This window comes from Lepisma saccharinum, chromosome 21, assembly GCF_977018435.1.
Source record: "Lepisma saccharinum chromosome 21, izLepSacc3.1, whole genome shotgun sequence".
In the NCBI taxonomy this organism is placed as follows: Eukaryota; Metazoa; Arthropoda; class Insecta; order Zygentoma; family Lepismatidae; genus Lepisma; species Lepisma saccharinum.
The window spans coordinates 6722925-6748960 of record NC_139249.1 but is presented as its reverse complement, the minus strand read 5'-3'; the positions used below and the strand labels follow the sequence as shown (position 1 = coordinate 6748960).

Sequence of the window (26036 nt, the reverse complement as noted above, 5' to 3'; positions counted from 1 at the left end):
GATGCATCTAAAGAGCCATCCAGACTTTTTTGTTATTGATTTCTTCCTTAAGAAAAGATATATCCCTTGCTCTCACGCACACACACACTCATGTGTTGCAACTGACATTGACAACATTGAAGACATTTACTGGACAAAAGAATTGCCTAAATATCAAAGGGAATTTGCATTACCAGGGGATTTTTTACTTTAATATTTGTAAAAAATCACATGGAAAATCTATCAGTATAAGAATTTCACTTGGAGATATAATTCCATTTCTTGCATTGAATTCTAAAAATTGTAGATCTACAGTTCATTTAGCAGATAATCATATTTCAGTTGTTAGTAACACCGATGGTTGATGTACCGTCTGCCGTGCTGGGGTTGCAAATTATAAACAAAGCAAGGCGAGAATACCGTGATCGACTCAGTGTTTCTAATTGTTCAGTGTTTTTCTTTTTAGTGAAGTGAAAGTGTCCGATGGTGTGTGAAAGGAAGGGTAGTTAGTAAAGATGAGTCAGATTAGAGCATTATTACATACACTGTTTTCCAAGGTACTATACGATATTAAATTAAAAGTTAAACAACTTGGCTGTCCCACGCCAGATTTAAACATCAATTCTATTTAAAAATATCAAAAAAATGGTAAAGGTGACTGGCGTCGAAATTTTAATAGTCGCATTTATTTCCTAGAAACTCTCTCCACACAGCATGCTACAACGCCAGAGATTACGGGTTCGAATCTCGGTCTAGGCATCGGTGTTCATTGTGATTGTTCACTCATCCTTATCTTCGCGATTAGCCAAAAGTAGTACAAATGCAAAGTAAAATAAACCAAACTTAGGAACTCTGAATTTTTGTCTGCAATTTTAGTAAACAAAGTTCCATTACAATTACCTGTTTCATTAGATTTCTATGACATATGCTAGCGAAAATTTTTCGATTTCTTGATCTCGTTGGCACTACCCATCATACTAGCTGCCAGCCGCCACTGCTGTATCATACTGTTACCGCTCTTGGTGCATAAAATACGATATTTAGCCCATTGGAGCTATCCTGCTGTTGCCGTTTAATTTATTAATTCTTAGGTTTATGACTAGTCAGTAGGGCATCTGATTGCCATGTGGGAGACCCAAGTTCGATTCCTGTGGTGGGTGATCAAAGGTTCAATTTTTTCAGGCCTTGTCACTGCATAAAATGGCTCTGGGGCTCACCCAGCCTCAAATCAATGGGTCCCTGGGGGGTAAAGTTGGCCAGTGTGTGGTGCTGATTACATCACCTCCAAAATGACCGAGTACGAGAATGTGTTGCCCTACCCACACAACCCGTAAATGTGGCTTAATGGCACTGCTAATGCTGTTGTGCTAATGCTGTGATCTTTAGGTTAAAAGAATGTAATTTTCTGATAGTTTGCGACATAATCTTAAAACTTTACTGAACACATTATAATCAAATTTTACTGTTGAACCAATCATCCTAACAGACCCCTTTCTGCCTTTATTCAGGCCCGTAGCCAGGAATTCTTTGTAGGGGGGGGGGGGCGAAGTCAATTCTAGAGGGAGCAAATTTTAAATATATTGTGTCGCATTGGCAGACATGGCAGGGTACACAGAGGCACTTTCCCCTCCCCCAAAAGAGATATGTAACAGAAAAGTGATATCATCTTGAAACTGCAACGAACAAAAAAAAAAAACTACAAGCAACATCAAATAGCAATATTTCGATAATGACCTTTCCAGATTGCCAAAGAATATAAAGTTAAACATAAATAGGCTAAGGGACTGTATCTACTTGATATTTACAGGTCGATAATGTTAATAGACGATTAATATGTACCAACAGCTTTGAGCCTCTCTGCAGAACTGATTAAGGGAGAATTATAAAATCATGATTCCCTCTAGTTTCCAGTATGCAAGATTTTTTCGCACAAAGGAATCTAACGAGAATCCAACAACACTAGTGTGTTGTGTTATGCAAAAAAAATCGAATTACTTAAATAATAATGGTTACATATTATCTACACCTTGATGAATTGAGGACTTAAAGTGTTAAACGATGTAAGTGCCAAAAGCAAAAGTGTTGGGAAATTGCATCGTTCAGCACATCAGCCCATAAGAACGTGCACACTAGTGACCTCTTTACACGCCCTTTGAACTACTTAGAGGGCTACCAGCCACTTTTCACGTTTACCACATTATAAAGCATGGCACATTTCACAGTTTAACGTGGAAAACTGTCTTTGAATTATTGCGGCACTTACATCATTTACCAATTTTAGTCTTCAATTGTGTAAAAATTTGTAATACATTTTTTTTGTACTTGCTAAAACATGGGTCCCTTAGTCCACCACGGACTCTTATTTCCTTCAATGGGGAGACTCTTGCATCACTACAGACAATGTTTTTCCTACTGGTTACGTTAACCATTTTGCGAAGTATTGTGTGAATTTTATTATATTATAGTTGAAATACATGTTTCAACACCTGACAAACACACAGGAATCCCTTGATTGATCAATGACTTCTTGGATTACAGTGTCATCATTAAATTTTATATTAAGTTTCACAGAAATAAATTATTTTAATAGAGTGCAAATCATTTTACAGGGTGCTATGGGATGCTCTTTAACATTTTTTTTCATATAGATCGTTTGACTCCCAGGACCAACTGCATGACATAATATGTGAATTACAGTTAATGTGTAACATGATATGTACACACAGTTGCCATTGATATTGATGCACTGATCCCAGCGCGTAGGAAGGGAGTGGATGGCTTCAGTGTAGAAACTCCTCGGTTGCTTACGGATCCAGTTTTCCACGGTGTTCTGCATTTCCTTGTCACAGGTGAACCGTTGACCTTTCAGTGATTGTTTTAAGGGGCCGAAGATATGGGAGTCACATGGGTTAATATCGGGGCTGTACGGAGGATGTGTGAGGACTTCCCACTCAAATGTTTTCAGGGTCCTCTTGGCCACATGTGGCCTAGCGTTGTCCTGGAGCAGCACTATCCCATTCGAAAGCTTACCTCTGCGCTTGTTTTTGATGGCATGTTTAAGCCTCAACAACATGTTGCAGTACCTTTCAGAGTTCACTGTTTCATTCCAGCCAGTTTATCTGGCTGATCTGGAGGAATCCATAATGCACCCATCTACACAAAACAACTCTCGACAACTGAGGAAACGGCAGGTGAAGCTGTTCACTACACCTGCAAACTGGGACAGACACTGCACCATCTCTCGGCAAACATATTTACCTTCTTCGATTAGATACAATGCCGCTACAGCGAAGGTCTCCTTTTCATTTGGGCATACCTTATATAACGATAGCAGACATTGCGAGCAAAATGTATTTTTATTTGTATAAAATTTGAAATCGATGGTGCCCCTTGCAAGTGCACTTGGCAGACTCGAAGAAAAATACAAGGAATACGTAAAAACTAATTCCATCATGAGTATCCAATTGTCCTGCTATTCTTAGATTTCGTCTTGTTTTTTTACTTCAGTGTTTGCTTCCAGGAATGGACTTCCGTCCAAGGTTGTGGGGGGGGGGACAATGCCCCCTGCTCCCTTGGTTGCAGCACTGTTTATGAGTCTCTCTTCAATTTCATGTCATCATTCATTGTTGTGATTAGCTAAAAGTGGCAGAAGAGCAACGGTAAGTAGCAAAAATCAAATATCCACTCCGTCTCTCTACCACATGAATCACTATTACCAAAAGGTAGACTTGGGAAACAATAATTTAAGCAGTTCCAAGTTCATAGCAACACATCCAAGAAAAACATCCGAACACATTAGTGGCCGTGGTGGCTCAGTCGGTAACGCATCTGACTATACCATGCTAAAGGTCTCGGGTTCGGGTCCCGGCCGGTTCAAATCCGGGAACCCAGAGTCGAATGACATGGGTACCTGGGGGAAACCCTGGGGGGTAAAGGCAATCAGGGGCGTGATGCTGATCATATCACTCCCACTCACGACCGGATCAAGAAAGTGTGGGGCATTACCCCCACACCCCTATATGCTTTCATGGCGTGGTGCTAAGCACAGGGGAGCACTTTACCTTTTTTTACACATTAGGCACTTTTAATATTAAACAAGACTACTCAAAATGTCACAACCGGAAATTGCAAAATCATTTCCCGAAGTTTGAATGTGGAAGGGAATTCCCCCCCCCCCCACACACACCCAATCCTGATACGACATTATATGGAATCCCATACACCCTAATAAATCACAAAATCAATAAGTGTTTTTGTCATGTTGCTAGAGTTACGCATGATACAATTGTAAAGGTTATTGAGAATTCCAGGTAGGAATGTGTTCTGTATTTTCCACAGGGGGGCAAAGCAGGCTCTCAGGGGGGGCAGTTGCCCCCCTGCCATCCCTCTCTAGCTACGGTTCTGTCTTTATTACATGGCATTTCCAGCGAATGCATGGTTGGAAACTTTAACAATGAAAAATATTTACCCCTTATCTTTCTCCCCATGTTTATATTTTGGCTTGACAAGTTCTCTGAAGTTCTTCATACTCTACAACTATAGGCTAGTATTGTATTGCCTTTCATTTCCTGAATTAACAGAATCATATGGAATGTCAGAATTTTTGTGCATTCATATTCAAGAGGTAATTTAATTAATATGTTTAACTTATACATTAACTTGGTTAAAAATAAACTTTTGTATGCAGTTCACCAGTTAGATGCCAATATCAGGTGGAAATTAATGTTGTTCAGATAGAAAGTAAAACTATGGGATGGTGGTGCAAGTTAGTTGCCATGGTGCTTATTATCATTCATTTTGCCACGGTCTTGTCTATCGGATTAATCTCTCTGCAGGTGTGGAGCAAGTTGCCACGGTCGAGTGAGTGACATCACCTGTCAGACTGAGGGCCGTGACCTGAGTGGCCAGCATGGAATCGTGGCACAACAGCACACAAAAAAAGATTTTTTTTTTAAACACACAACATTAGCTCCATACTCGAAGGAGGTTCTGGGAAGAAGCTTCTCGTTTTGTTTACCGAGCAAACAGCATTTTGTTAACGTACAATTTTCATACGTCCATATATCGCCAATCAATTATGTACAATCCAAATAAAGCTATTCTCATTACTCCAACTTTTGTACATCGCTCAAGCTACCGAGACATTTTTTTAAGATACATTGCAACCATTCGTCAAGATGGATGTAGGTTGATTTTCTACGCTTCTGCAGAATACAATCCAAGTCCTGTCTCCTAAAAGCATGAAAACTAGATGAGGCATCTGCTTTTAGTACACTTACAAGTTGCAAGATGTGTGGTGTACTCCTGGATATGATGTGGTTCAACTTGTTTTGCCAAACCCCCCCACTGGGTTGTTTGTTCAGTGCCTTTGGCCATTACAATTCCAAATTTCCGTTGGAATGTTTGCATTGTCCAGCCATTGTTCTACGAAATAATGATTGAAAACTCCGATTTTCTGCCCAGATGGGCAGTCTTCCATGACGAGGAGCCAACCTTCATCAATACGGCTTCTGGGTACTAATGCTAGTGCACTACTAGCTAGTGGCCCTGCCTAATGACGTTGCTCACTCGACCGTGGCAACTTGCTCCGCACCTGCAGAGAGATTTACCCGATAATTAACACCGTGGCAAAATGAACGATAATAAGCACCTTGGCAACTCGCACACAATCTATGGGATCACTCCCGAAAAGCAGTCATCCATAAAAATGAACAAATTTGTCCAAACACTTGTAGGCCATATAACTTCCACAAGCTCTAATTTCCAGTCTAAACAGAGAGATCTGTTTGAGTAGCAAACCATTCCTGTTTAAGCAGGACCTTAATCGAGTAGCAAACCATTCCTGTTTAAGCAGGACCTTAGTCGAAGTTCCACAACCCTCCCCTCCATGGTGTGGAAGGTCACATGTTGATGGATAGGTCATGCTTTGCAAAAGGGAGTTGCTTCCCCTCCCTAGACCTGACCCCCTTAGGCCCAATTGTATAAAGCAGTTGATCCTCGATTAGCCAGTAAAATTGATCTGCAGTCACGCTGAACTCTGATTTTGTGTTGTATATAAGTTGAACTGAGATTAAGTGCATGTGATCTGCGGTCAAAGTTGACCTGCGATTTTTCTCCGATCAGCAGACATTGGCCGTAGTTCAGCTGTTGTAACATGGCTGAACTAACGAAATATTTGCTTCTAAAATGTGTTGCAAGTGAACGTATGCAGCAAGACGGGAGAATCAATTCATAAAATCCTGTTTCCATAATAATAAAGAAGCAGCATGCACGAGGTGAACAATGATAAATATTTCTTTCATTCCATATATCGTGTGTCATTGTTATTTACTGTTTCAAATACCATTTTTTTTTCTTGAAATTTGCCTTAAATGACTGCAAGAGCATATTGTAACATTGTTTGATTTCACGTTCAGAGAATGGTAACTTGAGAACAATCAAGTGTTGATTGATACAAACAGAAAATATGACCCGCTTACGTTTTCTTGATGTCTTTGTATAACTTGCGTTGGGATGAAGAGGGGGCCAGGTTCACGGACGTTAAAAATATTATAATTTCGCTTTACTGCATCCAGCCAAGTGTCATTGCAATTCAATTTTGTCCGCAGAATAGAACAGAGCATGTAACTTTGGATGTAGTGTATAATATCTACTGCTTTATGAACCGAGCACGTTGCATTTTAGTTAGTAAAGCTTTCTCTCCTCCTGATATATAAATAACACACATTTTTTTCTTTTTTTATTTGTTTTGGGCATAATTTACATCCGAGTGGACAAACGCCATTGTTGTTTCAATATTTCTTTCCATTCGGGAAAACGCAAACCCATTTTAAATTTCACAAGTCGCAACGTAGGTTATTCAATTAAGTGAAAGGAAAGTTCCGTATACTACTTACAGAAACTAATGGTCCACCTGTAACACGTTATCATGTAATGACAAAATAAATATAATAGACATCTCCTCACATGAACAATAGCTCCAAATCCAAGTATAAGAAATTTGTTATAGCATTAAAAAGAAATACAGATTTTTTTTTAAAAAAAAAAATCCATTTATGCAAGCATATTTTCTCCCCTTCGCAACCGAGAACCGATAGTTGCTTTCGTTGTCAATGACAAATCATCCACGTGGAACTCAAACAAGCAATAAATGGTCGTCTAGTATCTAACTTACGTGATTTTACTAAATTTGCAACATGTTCGAATATTTAGTACGTTCAGCACCTAAGATTTATTCTTTATTCAAATATTAAATACATGCATTTTCCCGAAACAGACTTTAAAATGTTTGCTGTTCAGTGTTGGACAATTGGCAACATCACAGGCACACCAGCGACATGTCTGGATTTGCCACATTGTCAAACGTTCTTTCACCCAAGATCAGGATTTGATCTAAGATCGACAAATCGACACTTAGCTTTATACAACATGATAGAAACTTGAACTTAGTTCATTCCCGGATCGTAGGTCAAATCTGATCTCCAGTTAGTGATGTTTATACAACCGGCCCTTAGACTTTTTCTTCCGGAGGTCTGTCAAGTCTAAGGCGTACGAGGTGAAGATCCACAGCATTGCCCAGTTGAAACAACACATTATGACTGCAGTTGCTGATATCACACCAGCTATGTTGGAGAAGGTGTTTCGGACTGTGATGGATCTCTGGCATGTGTGCCTAGATTTAAAGGGTGGCCACATTGAGTAATAATGATTTTGTGCCCTACTGTGACATGTGTTTCAGAATATATTGTGCAATAAATCCTGTTCATGCAGAAATGTAGTAACTTTATAAATCATCTTGTATTATATGAAGGGCTCTGGTGTACAACATGGTAAGTGACATTTTGGAAATTTCCGAGTTCATTAAGGAAAAAGGTATTGTAGATAAATTGTTTTTGTGATGTGTTTACCAATTTCAGAAGGCTTCACTGAGTCCTATGCAAATTATATGACATGGCAATTTCACTCGAAAATTTTGTAACTCGAAAATGACCAAAATGTCACTTAGCATAGTTTACACCCGAGCCCTTCATGTTATATTTGTTTGTTATTTTCACATTAATCTGTTCTTGTTTGTTTGTGTTGTCAAATTTATAGTTTTTGGATTTGTAGTTGATTGCGATGTGTGAGAAATTCTTTTTTAAGTGATTATTTTAAAGGTAAAAGTTCCTTGAATTGTAATGGTGTATGTAAACTATAGTGGTTTTAAATAACTGTGAGTGATCTTTAATGATCCAACAACAATGAACTTTAGTAAAGGTAAGAAAATTATCTTTTTAATTATCCCGCTAGTGTGTGTTGAGAGGGCTCTTTGTAGCCTCAACATAAGGGAGTGTCTCATAACTCTCCAGCACACGGGAATTGGGCAACTACAGTGACATAATCCTGTGGTTCACACGAAAAGGAACATCACAGTATGTTCTGAACACAACTGAAAATCCTGATTATTTGCCAAATTTGGATGGACAAATGAATGTTCCATACACAATTTCTGCAATCCAAATAATAATAATTGAAAATCTTTATTATAGCAGACGTGCTTCGGCCTCCCTTACAACAAATACAAATAAAATTTTATTCAGATTTAGCCACCCCTATTGTAATGGTGGATCATGCCATAATTGTTTTGTGTTTCAGCAAAAAAGAATAATTCATGTTAATATAAAAACAGTACATGCCCATACATAGATAAGCTGGCCCAAGAGCAAAATAAATTTAAGAAATGTTATAAAATCCTACAATCAGTTGGGTATCTAACTGCCATGCAGGAGACTTCGGTTCGATTCCCAGAGTGAGTGAATTCAACTGGAAATTTTTCAAACAATGTCTGGGGATCATCCAGCCTTCAATCAATGGGCAGCTGGGACAATTCTGGTAGGCAAGTGAGGTTGAGTTTTGGGCACCTTACCAGAAGATTACCCCTTATTAGGTAATAGTTTTAGGAAATGGAATCTTAAGGGTAATACAGTAGAACCTCAATTTTACATTTTTTTTGTGGAACAAAGTTGAAAAGATTTAAACTGCAGAACAACATAAAACCTGCAAAAATAATATAACTTTTTGCTGTATTAGAACCATTGGGATTGAATATAAATTTGGCAACTTTCAAACAGTGTTCCAGTGTATGTAAGTCAGGTACAATTGTTCCCTCAATGAGAGGAGGAAATAAAAGACTGAAATTATAAACAATTTGTTCTATATTAATCATTACAATTAACCATTCCCAACAATATGAAGGAAGACAACTATCACTGGTACATTATGTGACAAGAGGCATCCAAAAAAATTTACTGTTAAATTGTATTTCCACCAAAATGGATTCCTTGTCCACCCAACACCACAACCATGGAATGATGAAAAAGCGTGTCACTGCCCCCTCTTTTTCTTTAAAGCTGCCAACTGCGTGAGGCAACCATCACGCCATGCTCTTCGATCCTGAAGTTTATCAAGCGGGACCTTATCGCACAATTGCTTGTGAATGTCTTGAACCAAAGGTCCTTCAAATTTGGGTGTAGGTCCCATTGTCATACTTACATCATATATTGTTTTTGAATAACGCTCACAGTAATTTTCCATGCCTGAAAAGAGGTAAATTTTAAATAACTTCCAGTCTCAAACAATTTACCTGACACACACACGTCACAATCTGTTATGTACCTTACATTAGCTTCTTTTAATCAGATGTCTCAGCTGGGCTAGAAACTAGAGTATTGACTTTTAGGGTATAATTTCTGCATGAAAAAAATTATAACTTAAGTGTATACAGTGGGCACCCTCTTAACTGGCAACCATGGAACCGAATCCTTCGCTGGATAACAAATACACAAATACTTTTCATGGCTTGCCCTTGACTAAATGTTCTAGAGCAGCGGTTCTCGAACTTTCCTAGACCGTGGACCCCCTTCAGAGATCACTAGCCCTCGTGGACCCCAAGAAATAATTTTTGTTCTCTCATAATTCATTCTTAACATTACAGAGTAAATGCTCTTGTCTTAGTATTTTTCTGAACCTTTGTAAACACTGGAAGGGTTTCGCGGACCACCTGAGAGGGTCCCGTGGACCACAGTTGAAGAATCGCTGTTCTAGAGAGTTTAATTTTTGTTGCATTGTCACCAGAGAGCTGTACATAGGGCAAATTTGCTTACTAGGCCTGCCTGGCTGGCGAGCGGGCGAGTAAAACTGTAGACCTGTCAAGCATCGAAAGCCCACGGGTAACTGGAAGGCCATGCAAGACCAAGCTCGCTTATCTTCAGCGAACGCTCATTCCGGTTTTGCAACATCTCCAGATACATGAGTCACGCAGTCACGATTGCCAACTTTTAGATTCTAAACTGGTCTAGGAGCCCTTAAAATGTTCATCAGGTTTATCAATTTGAAATTGCAGACAATTATTCCTTGGTATAAAACATTTGTATCACTCACACCTAGTGGCGGCGATTGGGTTCCAAAACTAATGGTCCAAGGTGCAAAAGTAAGGGGGGGGGGGTGCAAGGACAGTTTAATTTCCCTTGGTACATAAAGTTAGTGTGGTGCCAAAGTGGCAAAAAAGGGGAGTCAACTACCCCCCTCTCGGTCCCCCCCTAATCGCTGCCACTGCTGACACCTGTAAAGGAGTACGAACCAAGTTTGGCAAAAAGTGTCATCATAAATATATTGGAACTTTGTGTGACTGGTGGTTGTTCTACATTAAACATTTTCTGGGGGTGCTCCTCTATAGTGCAGTGGTAGTGTCGTCGGCTTATAATCAAGGGGTGCTGGGTTCGATACCCGGTTGAGGTACATAGTGGTTCGGATGCCACTTTAAACTGTAGGTCCAGTCCTAATTAGCCTTATTGTGCATAAAGTGACCAAATAAATGAATCAATCAATTAAACAGATTTTCTCTCTGGTGTAATTTTGTCAATTCAATATCCGAATTAGTTGCTCAAGATATCACCCCTCAACACTAAGCCATGATGGTCCATAAAATGGAAGGTGAAATCAGAATTTGCATTATTGAAGGTTTTTTGCATATTGTCATCTCTTTCAACAAATCATCGTTCGCTCATATTCTTGCTAGTTATCTAGTTCTACAGACTTCATTGATAGACAGGCAATCTACATTGATTCTTAGTTTTCAAGACATAAAATTATTTAGAGAAATACATAATTTCAAATTTCATGGTGAAAATTCGTCAGGCATTTACGCTTTACTGCGGAATCATCCCTAACAGTAGTGGGTGTTTAAGGGTTAAATATGATGTGTAACTGTTTCACCTCCCTGTCTTTTCCCAGTTAGTTTAATTAAAAACAGCATCCGATGTCCATGGCAGAGTGGCTAAAACAGTACACTATGATGCCAGGGGTCCCAAGTTCAAATCCCAACCTGGCCAGGAGTGTTCTTTGCGAGTTATCCTTCATAAATTTCACCAGTCATCCTCATCAAAAGTGGTAGAAAAGGGACATAAAATAACTTAATTTAATCAATCATTAAGAACAGCAATATAGCCTTACCTTCAGCATTGAGATGAGCTGTTTCAAGAGGCCCAAGGAAAGCATATCGCATGCCTAAGCCTTCTGACATCACAGTATCAATGTCTTTCACATCCAGCACTCCATCACGAACAAGTCTCCATACCTCGTTCAATATCACATACCTGGAACCCCAAAATATGTATTTCAAAACAATGCATTCACTTCAATTTCCCATACTACAGTCTACATACAGCTGTTGCAAAAAAATATTAAAAATCAAATCTTATCTTGAAACCAAAAAACTAGGATATCAAAAGATTATGTATAAAGCTACAGAAATTTAAAATAAATTAATATTAACATTGCAGAAATTGGAGCAAACATTTGCAATCCATGTGTGCAAATAGAAAGATAATGCACATTTTATGTTAGCATTTGTTCATTTACCCATTTTATCATCATCTGTAATGTGTCTTATTCCGATGGATAATATTGCATACAAGAGTTCTCTTAAGTGTGACACTAGACGCACAAAGAATCTCAGTTCAATATTTTTGAAATTACATTGTTTAGGTTCAATTTGTTAAACTTGCAGGATTCCTAGGGCATCGCAAGCATCATTATTCTTGGATTTATTGCTTAGTTAAGACTCCTATGAGGCTGATTCAATTATTTGCTGTGTTGGGTTGCATACATACAGGATAGTTATTGCACACTTTCAAGGCAATTTACCGGCACTTCAAAAATATTCACTGGGAAACTTCACCTTCTAAAAAATAGTACGGTGTTGTGCATAAATACTTACTGTATTCTGTTTAGGGCAAATCCCTCTATTTCTCTGTTCAAAAACACAGGAGCTTGGCCTATTTCTTCCATAAGTGCTCTCGCCTTTACACCAACTGATGCATCAGTCCAGGGTGAAGGCACTAATTCAACCAAAGGAACATAATATGGTGGATTAACCTACAAAAAAAATGGTAATGAGTGTCTTCCATTACCTACATTTAAAAAATGAAAATACAATCATTATATAAATTAAATGAAACAGATTTAATTGATACTCTTAACAGTATCGACTGACATGGGAATATCGGTTCATCAGCAAAACTACTGATCATAATTTCTATACATACGTAGGAAACACTTATAATTCATAAACAGAGTGATCCATTAAAGCGTAGACCACTGCATCAGTGTTCGCGCTATCAGCAAGCGAGGTGCTTGCAGCTGTATGTTGGCACTGTAGACTGTCCATGAATCAAGTGGGCAAGTTTCCATAACTAATTTAAAGTGTGATTTATTTATGAAATGGAACTTTTACACCTGGGAATCTTGTTTCAATTCGCCTTTGGATGTCACGTGCCGATTGAGTTAACACATGTGGATCATAAATAAATACACGCTGTGCAGTAGAAAACATTTGCTTAGCCATAACACACTTTTGCGGTTGAATATACTAGAAATAACACAATACATAACAAGTACCCTATCACTTCAGTCGTCAGACTAATAAACGGACCACACAGAACAAAACAAGGACCCTTATCACTTCACAGTCTCCTGTCTACTTTCAAGACATCCATAAAAACTGGTTTCTAGACCCCTCCGCTCCTCACCAGGTTACATTAGTGGGTGTCTTGAAAAAGACATAAAAAATGTGTGCACATCGAAGGTGACTAGTTTGAACACCTCCTTTAAAAATCTGGTAAGTAAATTACTTTTTAAAATAATTAAGGAAACTGTTGCTTGCTTCATCAACACACTACGATGCCAACAAACAGCCGGAAGTGGCTCGCTTGCCGACACTGAAGCGGTGGTCTACACTTCAATGGATCATTCTGTACTTTTGTCTTGTAACATAAATACCTTAACATGCAGTTTCATCTAATCACAACAAACATTCCAGGAAGGCCCTGTCTGATTACTGAACATTCTAAACTAATTAATGATATGGGACTTTAGTAGCGGGAAGTTATTAATATACACCTGCAACATGTTTATGCATCCGCGAACCTATTTATATGCTTTGATTAATTTCAGTGACCATTGTCACTAGCAGTCTATCAATGGTTTGGTTACGTTACAAACAAACTACAAGTTCCAATAAGGATGGTGACAGTGTTTACTGAAATTATTTGAAGTAAATAAACAGGTACGTGGATACTTATGCACACTATGGTGTATATTAATATCTTACCATGTCTAAAGTCGCATTACCATTAATTGATTTAGGATGTTCATTAATCAGACTGAGATTTCATGGAACGTTTGTTGTTCTATGTGGGATGAAGAAACTTCAAATCAATATTGGTCATATCGGTCCATCCCTAATATGTAAGTAAATTTTTCTTTCATTTTTAACTTCACAGTTAATTTTCTGTTAATATTACAAGTTGCACCTTTGATTTTTTTACAGGAATATTCTATTACACTTCCACTGTATATTTATATGTGGAGTCATGGTGGTGCACTTGGTAGGGCATCTGAATGCTATGCGGGAGATCAAGGTTTGATTTCCCAGTTGGGTGATTTTAGGTGGGAATTTTTCAAGCAATGTTCCTGCATTGAGCAGCTCTGGAGTTTGCCAAGCCTCTGATAAAATGGGTACCTGGGGGTAAGAGGGGTTGGTTAAAGGCAACCGGAGAGTGATGCTGATTACGTCACTTCCACAAAATTTCTGAGATTATGAATGTGTGGGGCCTGCCTTCATATTTTCCATATGCCTTCGTGGCCTGTGGCATGCACAAAGCAGGGAGGGGCTTGGTAGGGATCATACCCCCTCCCTTTTGGCACAGTATTCCTAAAAAAGAAGGCAAAATGAGGGCTGACTACTAAAAAAGTATACGTATCCCTCTCCTTTCAAAAATCCTGGCCATGCCACTGTTCACGGCATATTGCAACATGCAGGATTAGCCAGGGATGTTGAAACCGGGGGAGGGGGGGGGGCAAAATAACCATTTTGCCCCTTAGGTCGCATGCTAAAAATGAGACTATATTTTTTTTTCCAACTTCTGTTTCATTTTGAAAATATTTTTGCACTAATTAAATGAACGTGGACTCAAGTTTCGCTACCAGCAAGAAGTACGTGACAGAAAGATCCATGTGCAGATAAGAATCGCAGCCACGTCTCTGTAAATCAAGTGTAAGGTGGAATTATCCATCCCCTTAGAAATTCACCGCTTCGATTTTACATGCAGATGCGGTCGGTGTACCCCGATGGGAAGGGGGTAGAGAGCAGCCTAATTTTAATCTCTTCTTTTTCATATGCAACTACATTCCATGGATGCAAGGACTCCGAATCAGGGGGGCTGGTGGAGCTTGATCCTTCCTCGTAGGTAAAAAGTTTAAGGTGGGAAAAAATTCAAGACGACGTGGTAGTCTAGTCGGTAGGCCGTCTGACTGCCATGCGGAGACTAGAGTTCGATTCCTGTGTTGGGTGATCTAAGGTCGGATTTTTTTCGGCCTTGTCCCAGCAAAAAAAGCAGCTCCCGGGCTCACCCAGCCTTGAACGAATGGGTACCTGGGAGCAACCCTGGGGGATAAATGCAGCCATAGCATGGTGCTGATCACATCATCTCCAAAATGTCAGACATCGAAAATGTGTGGACCATACCCCCACACCCCTTAAATGTGCCTACATAGCACGGTACTATACGCACGGGTTAAAAAACAAAATCACACGTGAACGTAAGAATAAATGGTGTTACCTCTTTCTGAGGTCTAAAACTAAGCCATCAGCCCTGAACATGACGTTTAAAAGAAACGATAATAAATCTAAATAGAAAGAAAAGAAAGTTCCTCCCTTGGTTGTTTGTCTCCTCCCTCGACCCACAAGTGCTATCAGTATTGCCTGATGTGAAGAAGCCACAGAGGAGCGGCAAGATTGTCTTTTTGCTCACCCTCCCCCCAGTCATACCCTAAAAAATGAAACTATATCTATTTCAACTTATCTTGCTTGTGAAGAATATTTGGAAAAATATTTTTGCACTAGATTTTTGAACGTGCACTCAAGTTTCCGCTAACAGCAAGAAGCACTTGGCATCATAGGCAGGTCTCTGCAAATCAAGTATCCCCATAGAAATTCGCTGCTTCTGTTTCCAGCTTTGCTTTGAAGCCAGGTTTTGTACCTACAAGTGCACTCGCATATAACAATACACCGGGAAGGGGCACAGAGAACAGCTTAACTTTAAATCTTCTGGTGTATTTTCCGAACACGAGCTTTCTTTAAAGACCACTTGCTGTCAAGAAGGTCATCAGCCATGAGAAAAAGTGCACCTTGTAAGTTCTTGGAAATTCAAGTCTAGGCTAATCTCCCCTTTTGTTTCCAAATTTAGACTTGGTCAGACGTCAGTCATTGTTCAGAGTAGAATAGCTGCAGAAGGCGTGTTTCGGCATTTACTCTGCAAATTGTAGTGATGAGTTTGCATTTCCTTCTGCACAAAGTGTTAAAACTGTGCATATATACGTGTAAATCATTTGCAGAAAGTAGACCGATTGCAATATTACGTACCTAGCTGCTATGATAATTACAGATCAAAATATCTAATTTTAAAGTTGTTGGCGTAGCGTGGCGACTTGTCACATATTTGACACCTTGGCCCTCTCCAACCATGCACTATATTTGAAAGTCTTCGTTGCAAAACTTTAGCCTCTAAAATTACTGATAGTTTTATTTCTTAACCTTAATCTCTGAAAAACAGTCTGGCATTTGAAAATATCAGAAAAACGTGAAAGAAAGTTTTTTGTATGCCATTTTAAAGATACCATATTTCCCCAATCTCATCAACTACCTTCGCGATCAGCCAAAAATGGTAGAAAAGTGAAGTAAAATAAACTAAATCTATCATTAAATTATTTTCTTTTAACTCTTTCATTCATGTAATTCTTCTTTAGTATGCGATGGTTTTGTTAAAATTACACTAAGATTTATAAAATGATGAAATGGTAAATGAGAACAAACTATCTTTGCAACACATTGAACAGAAAGTTTCAGAAACAAGGATTTTTGCAATACGTTTGCATATGTACTTCGCCCCCTTTTAAAAGTAGTGTGTTTACAGTTATGTTACTAATCATTAAAGGAATGCCTCAATACCATCATGCCTCAATGCATGAAAATTTCAGTTTCACGTGTTAAGCACCCTTTAATGGAATGGGTCCTCCACTGTGGATATTCATATATTCAATAAGTATATATTTATATTGTATAATATATAATAATAATTAATATATATATATACACTTATACAAAAAGTAAAGCTAATCCCAGGAACGTGGAACTTATTTTGGAGGGGGGGGAGGCAGGTTTTCAAATCCATCAACCAATTTTTACAATCTGTTTTGGGGAAGAGATTTTTGTTTTAGTTATAAGTTTTTGATGTTTTAGAAGGTGTTTGTAGTAATAATGGGTCATTCTTTGCAGACAACAAAACACACAAATCCTTCTATTATTATCTTGTGCAAGCTTCCCAAAAACCCCTATTCATCTATCATAGGTTAGGACATGTCAGACTGAAAGTTCTTAGTTCTCGGCTCATCAACTGCGACTGAAAATAGCCAAAAAAAAAAAAAAAACTATGTGTGCATATTGTCATCCCATTCACTTAACTTCAGTAAACCAGATTTCTGGAAAATTGTACAATATTTATCACACATTTTCACTGCACATTATTGTCAGGATGGATACTTTGTAACCCACATAAAAGTCAAATAATTCCACATTTCCAAGGTAATTTTTCCAAAAATTCAAGATGAAAAGATAATCACTGTTATGATACAAAATCAATTTGTACTGCCATTTTACACTTAACATTCAGTTCCTTGTACATGAATAATTTATGAGTCAATTATGAACAATTCTGCAAAGAAATTACTTACAGGATGAGCCACGATGACTTGGTTTCTGTGTTTAAGGTTTTCCGAAAACCTTGAAGGCACAAATGTACTTGTAGAACTTGCAAGTATTGTAGTCGATTCTGCTACTTTGTCTATTTCTTGCCATAGCTTCTTTTTCAGGTCTATGTTTTCAGGCACACACTCCTGTACATACTTTGCACCTTTTACTGTATCCTCTAAACTTGTTGAACCTACGCAAAATCAAAATAACATTGACAGCAATAAAATGTGCCACAAATGAAACAAAATTGTGTATATTATGAAAAAAACAATTTTACCTGTTTTTCAATTTCTTTTTCTAAAAGAAAAATGAACAAAAAAGGCCTACCTAGGTTGGATTATTAAAAAAAGTGGAAAATTACTAACTCTGCGAGAGTCTGCTAATAATTTACTTCAATTACCTCTTGAATTGTCCTCAAAATGTTGGGGTACCACCAAAATTTTGGCACTGGCAATGGGTATTTAAGGCTGCTCGTGCCAAAAAGTGCCAACTATTTGACTTTTCAGGGGTCCATTTAATTTATGTTACAATTTATTAATGGCTTAGAGTTCCACCAAAGATATTAATCTACGAGGGATGGTTGAAAGATGGACAGATCACTTCTGGTGTGATCTGTGCAGTTCTCGTCATTAGCCATTTAAAGAGTTATTCACTCCAGGTAAATTACCTGATTTTGAGTGTCTGACCACCATACTCAGTACCTTTCCAGTGAACCCTTTTGAGTGTCGGGACCTTGAATCTGCTGTTACTTACTTTGTTAGTTCTACTCGCAGGGCTGTAGAAGCACTGCCAAGGTAAATTTCACCCAATGTGCGCTCACACATTTCATTTTGGTATTTCAACACGTTCTTTTTTTCTCATTTGTATCAATTGTGTGAATCAATGCAAATGTTCAAACTTAATACAATTAGATTTATCAATGAAGGTATTATTACTTACATGCTTTAAAGCAATTAAAATTCTGGGTATTTTTACCCAGTGCATATCCTTGCATCCTAGCGGAGAGCATGCATCCTGCTAGGTTAATGGAAGAAATTTGCACAAAAGTTGCTCTGGATGTGAGTTTACCCACTGCTGATTGATTACAAGTTGAAAAATCAGCAGTGTATGTGTCACAAAGTCTTTTCCAAACATCCTCAGTGCACTGATTAATAGTTTTAATTAATTCGTCAAAAATAAGGCAGGAATCCAGGACTGGCAAGACCATATCTGGCTATGTCATGGGCATCGGGAGGTGGGGGAGGGGTTTCGAACCAGTCCATCAACCCCTGGTTTGAGTTTTTGGTTTCAAGTCCACTTCATGCACAGGAAGGCTAATCGAGATTGGACCTACAGTTTAAAGTAAAATTCGAACAACTTGTGCATCTACTGGACCTGCTGGAAATTGGCATTTTTCGGCAGGGATAATAAAGTTCAATTAGTTAATAATCAAACCATGTTCAAACACAACAAACAAAGTTAAAACTGCATTAGATTGAAGAAACTGGGTGTAAAACAAAGGAACCAGGTTGTGTTTTCACATTCTACCATGTTATCCAAAGAATAGAATTTTCAAAATTCCAAATACTAAAGTTTTATGACAGAGGTCACTCAACATAAATCTTCCCTTAACTTTTAAACCATTTTCATGAATGTGGAGCATAAAAGATTATAACAAAATAGAATAACTATGCATATCGGTACACTAACAACTGTGTCAAATGTACAAATATAATGAAATCCGGTTGTGCAGAATATTCACTCCCATGGTTGATCGAGTAGAAAAGTCTCTCTAAATGATATAATAATGATGATAAATTTTAAATAAAAATAGTTTATAATAGTTATTATTGTATACTAATCAAATATGATGATAATAATAATTATTATTATTTCAAGTTTTATCAATGGTTTGACTCCCTTAACGAAATTTCTGACGATGCCCATGCATGTAAGGTAAAGTAAAGTTCCCCATGCCATCAAGGCACATTTAGGGGATATGTGCATAGGGCCCCACACATTCTCGATATCGGTCATTTTGGAGGTGATGTGATCAGCATCAAGCTCCGGCCACTCCTAACTCCCCAGAGCAGCATTTAAGCAGGGACAAGGCCAGTAAGATTACGACCTTAGACCCCCCACCCCACCCCGGGTCTCCCTCATGGTAGTTAAGACACCCTACCAACTAGATCACTGCAGCCTTGCTCATGCATGTAGTGAAGAATTATTCTGACTACAATGGCAATTACCACAATCATTAAGTCCTACTAAATATACAAAAAACATAAGAGAGATCAAGTACAAGGGAGTTAGTTACCTTTCAGTAGGGAAAACTGCTCATCGGCTGTAAGGCTTCCCCTAAGCAGTCCTGAGCTTTCTAATGACTTCAACTGAACTTTCACATCATCTAGAGCTTTCTGGATCTGATCCTGGTCTATGTCATAAATTTGAACTGAGTAACCTACGCTTGCAAAGAGCATGGACCAACTGCGACCAATGAGGCCACTGAAACAGAAGAAAATTAATTAAATCATTTGTATTATTATTACAGATTTGCCTGATAGCAACACACAAGCAGAGAAAAATACCAAAAAGCATTATGTCCAATAAAATGAATGCTGTTCACTGTCAAACCTCAATTTTCATTCTGCATGCATGTTACTATACTTAAAAGGAAGTATCACATAAGGTGTACATTCATTTCAATTCCATTAACATGCGAATGAGTTTTAGAAAAAAGAGAACAATGCATTCTAGATAATGTATTTCTCCTCATGTTTCAGATGTGAGACAATTTCTAAAGCGATTATTAAGTTAAATAAATTTATTAAAAACATTGTTAAGACATGTACTTTCACTCTCAAGTCTTCTTAAGCCTCTCATCTTTCCATTCACGTCTTTGGGCATTTAGCCACCATGTAACATCTTCCTAGGGTACTTAAAAAAGAAAAACTTGCACAAGTGATCACGTGAAATTTTGGCTTCCATCTGACACAAACAAGTATTCAGAACTCAAGGAAGTATTACTAAATGAATGACTATTCACTATAAAATTAGTAAGCATAAAAAAAATTGTTATGAATCTGGTGGTGGAAAAAGTCATCCCCCCTTGTATTTTTTTTTTTCAGTTGTTGCATTATGAAATGTATGGCAATCAATTTTTACCTGTCACATTAAATCTGAAAATAATTCTGACACTCTTTTAATGCAAGTTTTCTGAAATTGCAATGGATTGTTTAACAAATCTTGAAAAGTAACAAGTGTATGGTACCAGATTCATAGATCGGAGACACATTAAAATCTGATATTTTGTGTTTCGTATGGTTTGTACTTACCAATTGTGTATTGCGGAACATGGTTCAAAGTGCCATTATGCTTTTTACACGAAAACAAACACTTTTTCTACTAAAATAACGCATTTTTCTTAGTGCTACCGAACGCACGTAATGGTGCGATATCGCTTACTTTGAGAATGATATCGCTTCTTCTGTTTTCGAATATCAGTGTTTCCAACCTTCTTCACCGAAAAATACCTACTATCGTGTTTGTCACATGTGCAAATTGTACATTATGCACGGGTAGCTGACGGATAGCCCCACAAACCATTCCGATAAGGTTAGGTTAGGTTTGGTTAGGCAAGCATAGTTTAAAAAAAAGGGGGGGGTTGGAAACACTGACATGATTTCCCGGACAAATAGATACCACGATGAAAGAAAATACCTAGACTAACATTGGAAACCTTAGAGAAACTCATTTCTTCTGTAAAAATGAAGAAATGTGCCTCCAATGTATGAAACTGTTACCAGAGTGTATTTTATTTTACAAAAATCAGTGTGCAGTACCAAAAAAGCTGTGGGAGCAAGTAGGCCAGGAATATAACAACCATTAATCTTTTTTTATTTAATTTTAAAATACCTAGGCTAATAATTTTATATTTTATAAATAGAGTAAAATAGTTTTTGTCCAGCTGTAAAATATTTACCGATTTTTTTCTTTAATTAATTTTTTTAAGTGCTGCATATCTGCATTTACTGACTTGCATGCTACAAAAAGCAGCTACACAAGATTTCTTCAAGGTAATTCGATACTTTAATTTTTTCTGTACTGATTCATCAGAGTATACAAGAATTGCACACATCTATTATTATTATATTAAAAATTTCTGGAGGAGTAGCCAACTCAACTTAGAAAAATAATATTTTTCAAATAAGATATAATTGGTTAGAAATTTCACCAGTCGTAAAACAGAGGTTGGTAGAATATATAAAAAAAGGTAAAGTGTTCCCCTGTGCATAGCACCACGCCATGAAGGCGTATAGGGGGTGTGAGGGTAACGCCCCACACTTTCTTGATCCGGTCGTGAGTGGGGGTGATGTGATCAGCATCACGCCCCTGACCGCCTTTACCCCCCAGGGTTTCCCCCAGGTACCCATGTTATTCGACGCTGGGTAGGCGCCGGGGCCGCTTCCACCGTTAGAAAAGTTCCCGGATTTGAACCGGCCGGGGATCGAACCCGGGACCTTGAGCATGGTAGTCAGACGCGTTACCGACTGAGCCACCGCGGTATATATATGAAGAAAAAATTTTGTTGGTGTTGGTTTTATGCCAAATGAAATACTCAAAGTTTTAGTGGGCCACATACTCCACCTTACCCAACAAGATGCAGTAATTACACAATAGGAATCACACGTGTGTGTGTGGTAAAATTGTAGAAAGGTGTTACAAGTTCATTTTATGCACAGATAGGCTAATCAGGATTAGATCTACAGTTACGCATGCAAACTTTAAATGATAATAGGCCCAAGTTCCGATTGTTTAATTCCGAATTAATCATGGTACAGTGACGGACACTGTCGGCTTGTAATGAATACATTGACTTTCAATGGAATCGTTACAAGCCGGCAGTGTCCGTGACTGTACATGGGCATTCTTTATGTGGTTCGATTTGTATTTATGTTCGTTAACATATACTTCAGAGTCTTAGTGAATACTTATTACGCCTCGCCTGGAGAACAATTTATCTTCCAAACACTCCTGTATGATTCCTAGCAGTCATTTGTTTACTGTCGCCTTGGTTGCAAACATGCATGGGGTTCAAAGGAGTATTCCATCGCTAATGCTTTCATTGTTAGGTTAGGCAGGTCAGGTTAATGGCTCGTAGCATAATAAAACATCCTTAAATGCTTTGTCAGGTTAGGTGGGTTGGGTTTAGGGCTCTGAGAATTAAAATAATGTTTCCAAATGCTTGTGGAAGGGTAACGGTTCCGATTGTTTTATGATTTTTTCAATTCTCTTAGATTGGATTTCGAAAAAAGTTATTTATGCTAAAAAAAACAACATAAAATTACCTTACCATGCACGCTTCCCATGGACAATGTATTTTTCATTGTCAAGCGACTGTAAGTAACGAACCTTAGTAGAATGCATTTAGGGACTTCATTTTAATTCTAAGAGAACCAAACCTGGCCCGCCTAACTACGGAAGCATATATTGAACAAAATCATAAGTAATCGCTAAAACTCCGCAATATGTCTTAACAGAAGTAAATCGAAATCGAACCACGTTAAAATTGCATTCGTAGTATGATGAAATCGCAATAAAACAAAAGGAACTTGGGCCCATTACACCCTTATACATAATTTGCTTTCATGTTGACCTGGAACAAGTAGGTTTTCGTTGAGGTCGCAATTAAATTCTACACTTAATATTTAGATGTATTCTGTTAACAGTTAATGCCCAAAGAAACCCGACGATTAATTTACAGAATGGCCCAGCAATAATATATTTATGTACAGTACCTGTGCACCTACAGCCATTATCGTAGAAAGTACACGCAGTTTGGAATAAGCAAATCACTAATGTATTGGCTTATTGTTACTACATCAAGTACATTCTATTAAAATTAATTTCTCGGCGTGGAACACCATTCCTCGTCTTAATCTTCACGTTTACAAGGATTTTCAAGGTGAAATATCAGGAGTGGGCGTAACCTCCTTCCCAAATCTGCCATCTGGTGGGGGGGGGGGGGCTACAGAAGGAAAAGGCTAGTCGAACTAGTCTACAAAAATCAATAAATTTAGTATATTACCTGCCAACAATTCCAATTTTTTCATTCTTAAACTTCTTAGCATCAGCCATATTTCTCGTCCTATCACGTTTTTTTTTTTTATTTGTGGTAATGAACGGCCAGCTCGTTTCGTGTCCACAGAACGCGAATGATCCAGAATGGTTAAGATCATAAAATATTATCTCCCGGGAGCACTTAAAATGATAACAAGGAAAGATTAAATAGCGTTACTTCATAATCAGTTTTCTTTTTCTTATACTATTACACCTTCCTAGAGTCCAGCGCAGATAATTCTGCCGTGCAATGCGCGACAGAACTAAAGAAGCAGTGTTGCTAATGGAGCAGATAGAAAAATCGCTGCGGTGCGCCGATGCACAGCTGTTACGTACAACAATAAAATTAGAGAATTCAGGTCTATCTAACGTTGAGTTTTAAACGTCATGCATTATACCAGGACTAGGATTAATATGTACTAACAAGTGACTATGTATGTAGCTACATACATATGGACTAAAAATTCGCAAAATATGAACTAACACATAAGTAAAATTACCAAAAATGCTGCAAAGAAGACTTCTTCATACGATTCCTTATTTGAGTGATTTCAAACAAAATAAAAAAATATATATATTATTTTTCATTGCATTAATGCACTGGTGGCGTTCTAACTTTTCACTCCCAAAACCCGTATACACTGGTATGGAACTGCAACGGCAGATAATAACATGCCAACGTGTTAAACCGCTACAATTGCACCATAACACTCCTCCTGAAGCAGTATTATTATTTCCTCTCTGAGATCGGCGACAGTCGGTTGCCTTTGTTGTACATTTACAAAGGATGCCGGCTTCCACAACAATAACAAGTACATATACTGCCACTAGACGATAAGCTGCGCGGCTTTTTCTTTTGTTATGAACCAGGGCCGGCGCTAGTCATTTTGCCTCTCTGGGAGGTGGCGGCAGATGCCGCTCTATTTCGACCCCCCCGGTCATTACGCAGCAACGGAAAATTGAAAATCAATATATTCCTAACTAAAACATCAAAATATAAAATAAATAATGAGACTTCTTATGTTATTTCAATACTATTCAGCGCAAAAGAATATCTCGCTCGATCACAGTTTTCAATAGGCTTATTTTTTTCTTCTCTTCAAATTTTGCCGCTCTGGGCGATGGGACGGTTCGCCCTCCCCTTCCGCCGGCCCTGCTATGAACTTGGTCACCCATCAAAGCATGGCAATTTTAACACAGAAAACAATATGTATCGCATTAAGCAGCAAAAATGACAGCCTCCTCTATGCAATTTCTACAAGAACACGTGCCGGAGCCAGAGTTGAAATGATGTTGGAGCCACATAATTTATTTATTTTGAATAATTCCAAAATTATGAAATATGAACAATTTGTTGCTGCTGTTCGCTGCTCTCTTGCCAAAATGCTTTATTGGGATGCTAACACCATGACTGGCTTCCTCCTTCATGAACTCGTGCACGTTGCTTAGAATTTCCCGAGCTTGGCTATGCAAGGTTTTTGATTTCAACTTCGACAGAACTGGAGGCATTATGGAATTTAACGTTCATCAGCAAACACACACTTTTACATAAACACACGCAATACACGCACACAACGTCAAACCGGTCAAATACTTAGTATAAAATAAAAATATGGTGCTTCCAATCCAACAAAACTCACCGCACTTTACCTGCTTTCCCCTTCCGTGACAGAAATAGTGCTTCATTATTACAGTTGGCAACACTAGTTACTAGCTAGCCAATGAACATGCACTGCATAAAAGAAGCAACGACTACGCCGTGCTATATTGCCACATTGCCGTCCCTGCTGACCGGTGGGAACCGCGAGCTGGAGCGCTGTTCAATTGTTTTCAATGAAGTTTGCGCGAGTGTGTCCAGGAATGGAATGACAATATGGCAACAATAGCGAAGGTTTTCGAGCAGGGTAGAACACGTGATGCTAAGAGAGAGGGAGACGAAACGAAAATACGTTTCTACGCAACGGCAAATTTACGTGTGTGGCACTCTAAAACTTACATCGTCAGAGGCGGACCTAACAGGCGCAACAGGGGGCACTCACCCCTCACCCGGTCGGTACCCTGTTTATGCAGCCATTGTGAGCAAGGTTATTAAGTGAGAGGGCAGGAAGGGAGGGGTTGAAAAAACGTAAACAGTGGTGACGTCAGGGGTTGGCAGAAGGGTACGTGATCCACAGTGAGACCCCGCATAAATGCGCGTTGGGCAATTGTATTTAATGTGATCCCACAGCACGCCCCCTTCCGCCCACCAACTTTCTTTTTCCTCGTCGTTACCGAAAACACCCGAGAAGAGATAGATTGGGTTTGGTTTTTAAGCCACGATAAGAACCGGCCGCCATTCACAGCGAAGAGCGGTCATTTTGACAAAATCCTCTTTCTCTGCTGGCTGGTTCAGGGAGTAAACGCTGCAACAGCGGGTCACTGCTATAAACGGCGTTCTCTGTGCCAGAATTTAGCGTGGTCGCACTCTGCAGTTTGATGTGAGATCCGAATCACTATGTGCCTCCAGCTACTGTCCCGAAAAATACATTAAACCAGGCCCGTACCCAAAGGGGGGCCATGCATAGGCGCCGACTCCATAGGGCTTGGGGGGCTCGAGCCCCCCCAGTGTTAA

At 38.7% G+C, this 26036-nt stretch overlaps 1 protein-coding gene across 3 annotated transcripts; it reads right to left on the bottom strand.

Annotated features, from left to right (window-relative positions):
• Nucleotides 1-9155: 9155 nt before the first annotated feature.
• On the bottom strand, nt 9156-25519 carry Had1 (beta Hydroxy acid dehydrogenase 1). Of its 3 annotated transcripts, none has more exons than XM_083143271.1 (6): nt 25422-25519; nt 19623-19810; nt 17308-17516; nt 12236-12393; nt 11470-11612; nt 9156-9554 (listed from the first exon to the last, which is right to left on the bottom strand). In XM_083143271.1, exons 2-6 carry the CDS (start codon nt 19783-19785, stop codon nt 9343-9345), a joined length of 885 nt encoding a protein of 294 aa, XP_082999397.1. In that variant the 5' UTR covers nt 19786-19810; nt 25422-25519; the 3' UTR covers nt 9156-9342. The 3 variants fall into 3 exon arrangements, with proteins under 3 accessions (XP_082999397.1, XP_082999396.1, XP_082999398.1); XM_083143270.1 differs by lacking the exon at nt 25422-25519 and adding an exon at nt 23394-23640; XM_083143272.1 differs by lacking the exon at nt 25422-25519 and adding an exon at nt 23104-23249.
• Nucleotides 25520-26036: the final 517 nt, after the last annotated feature.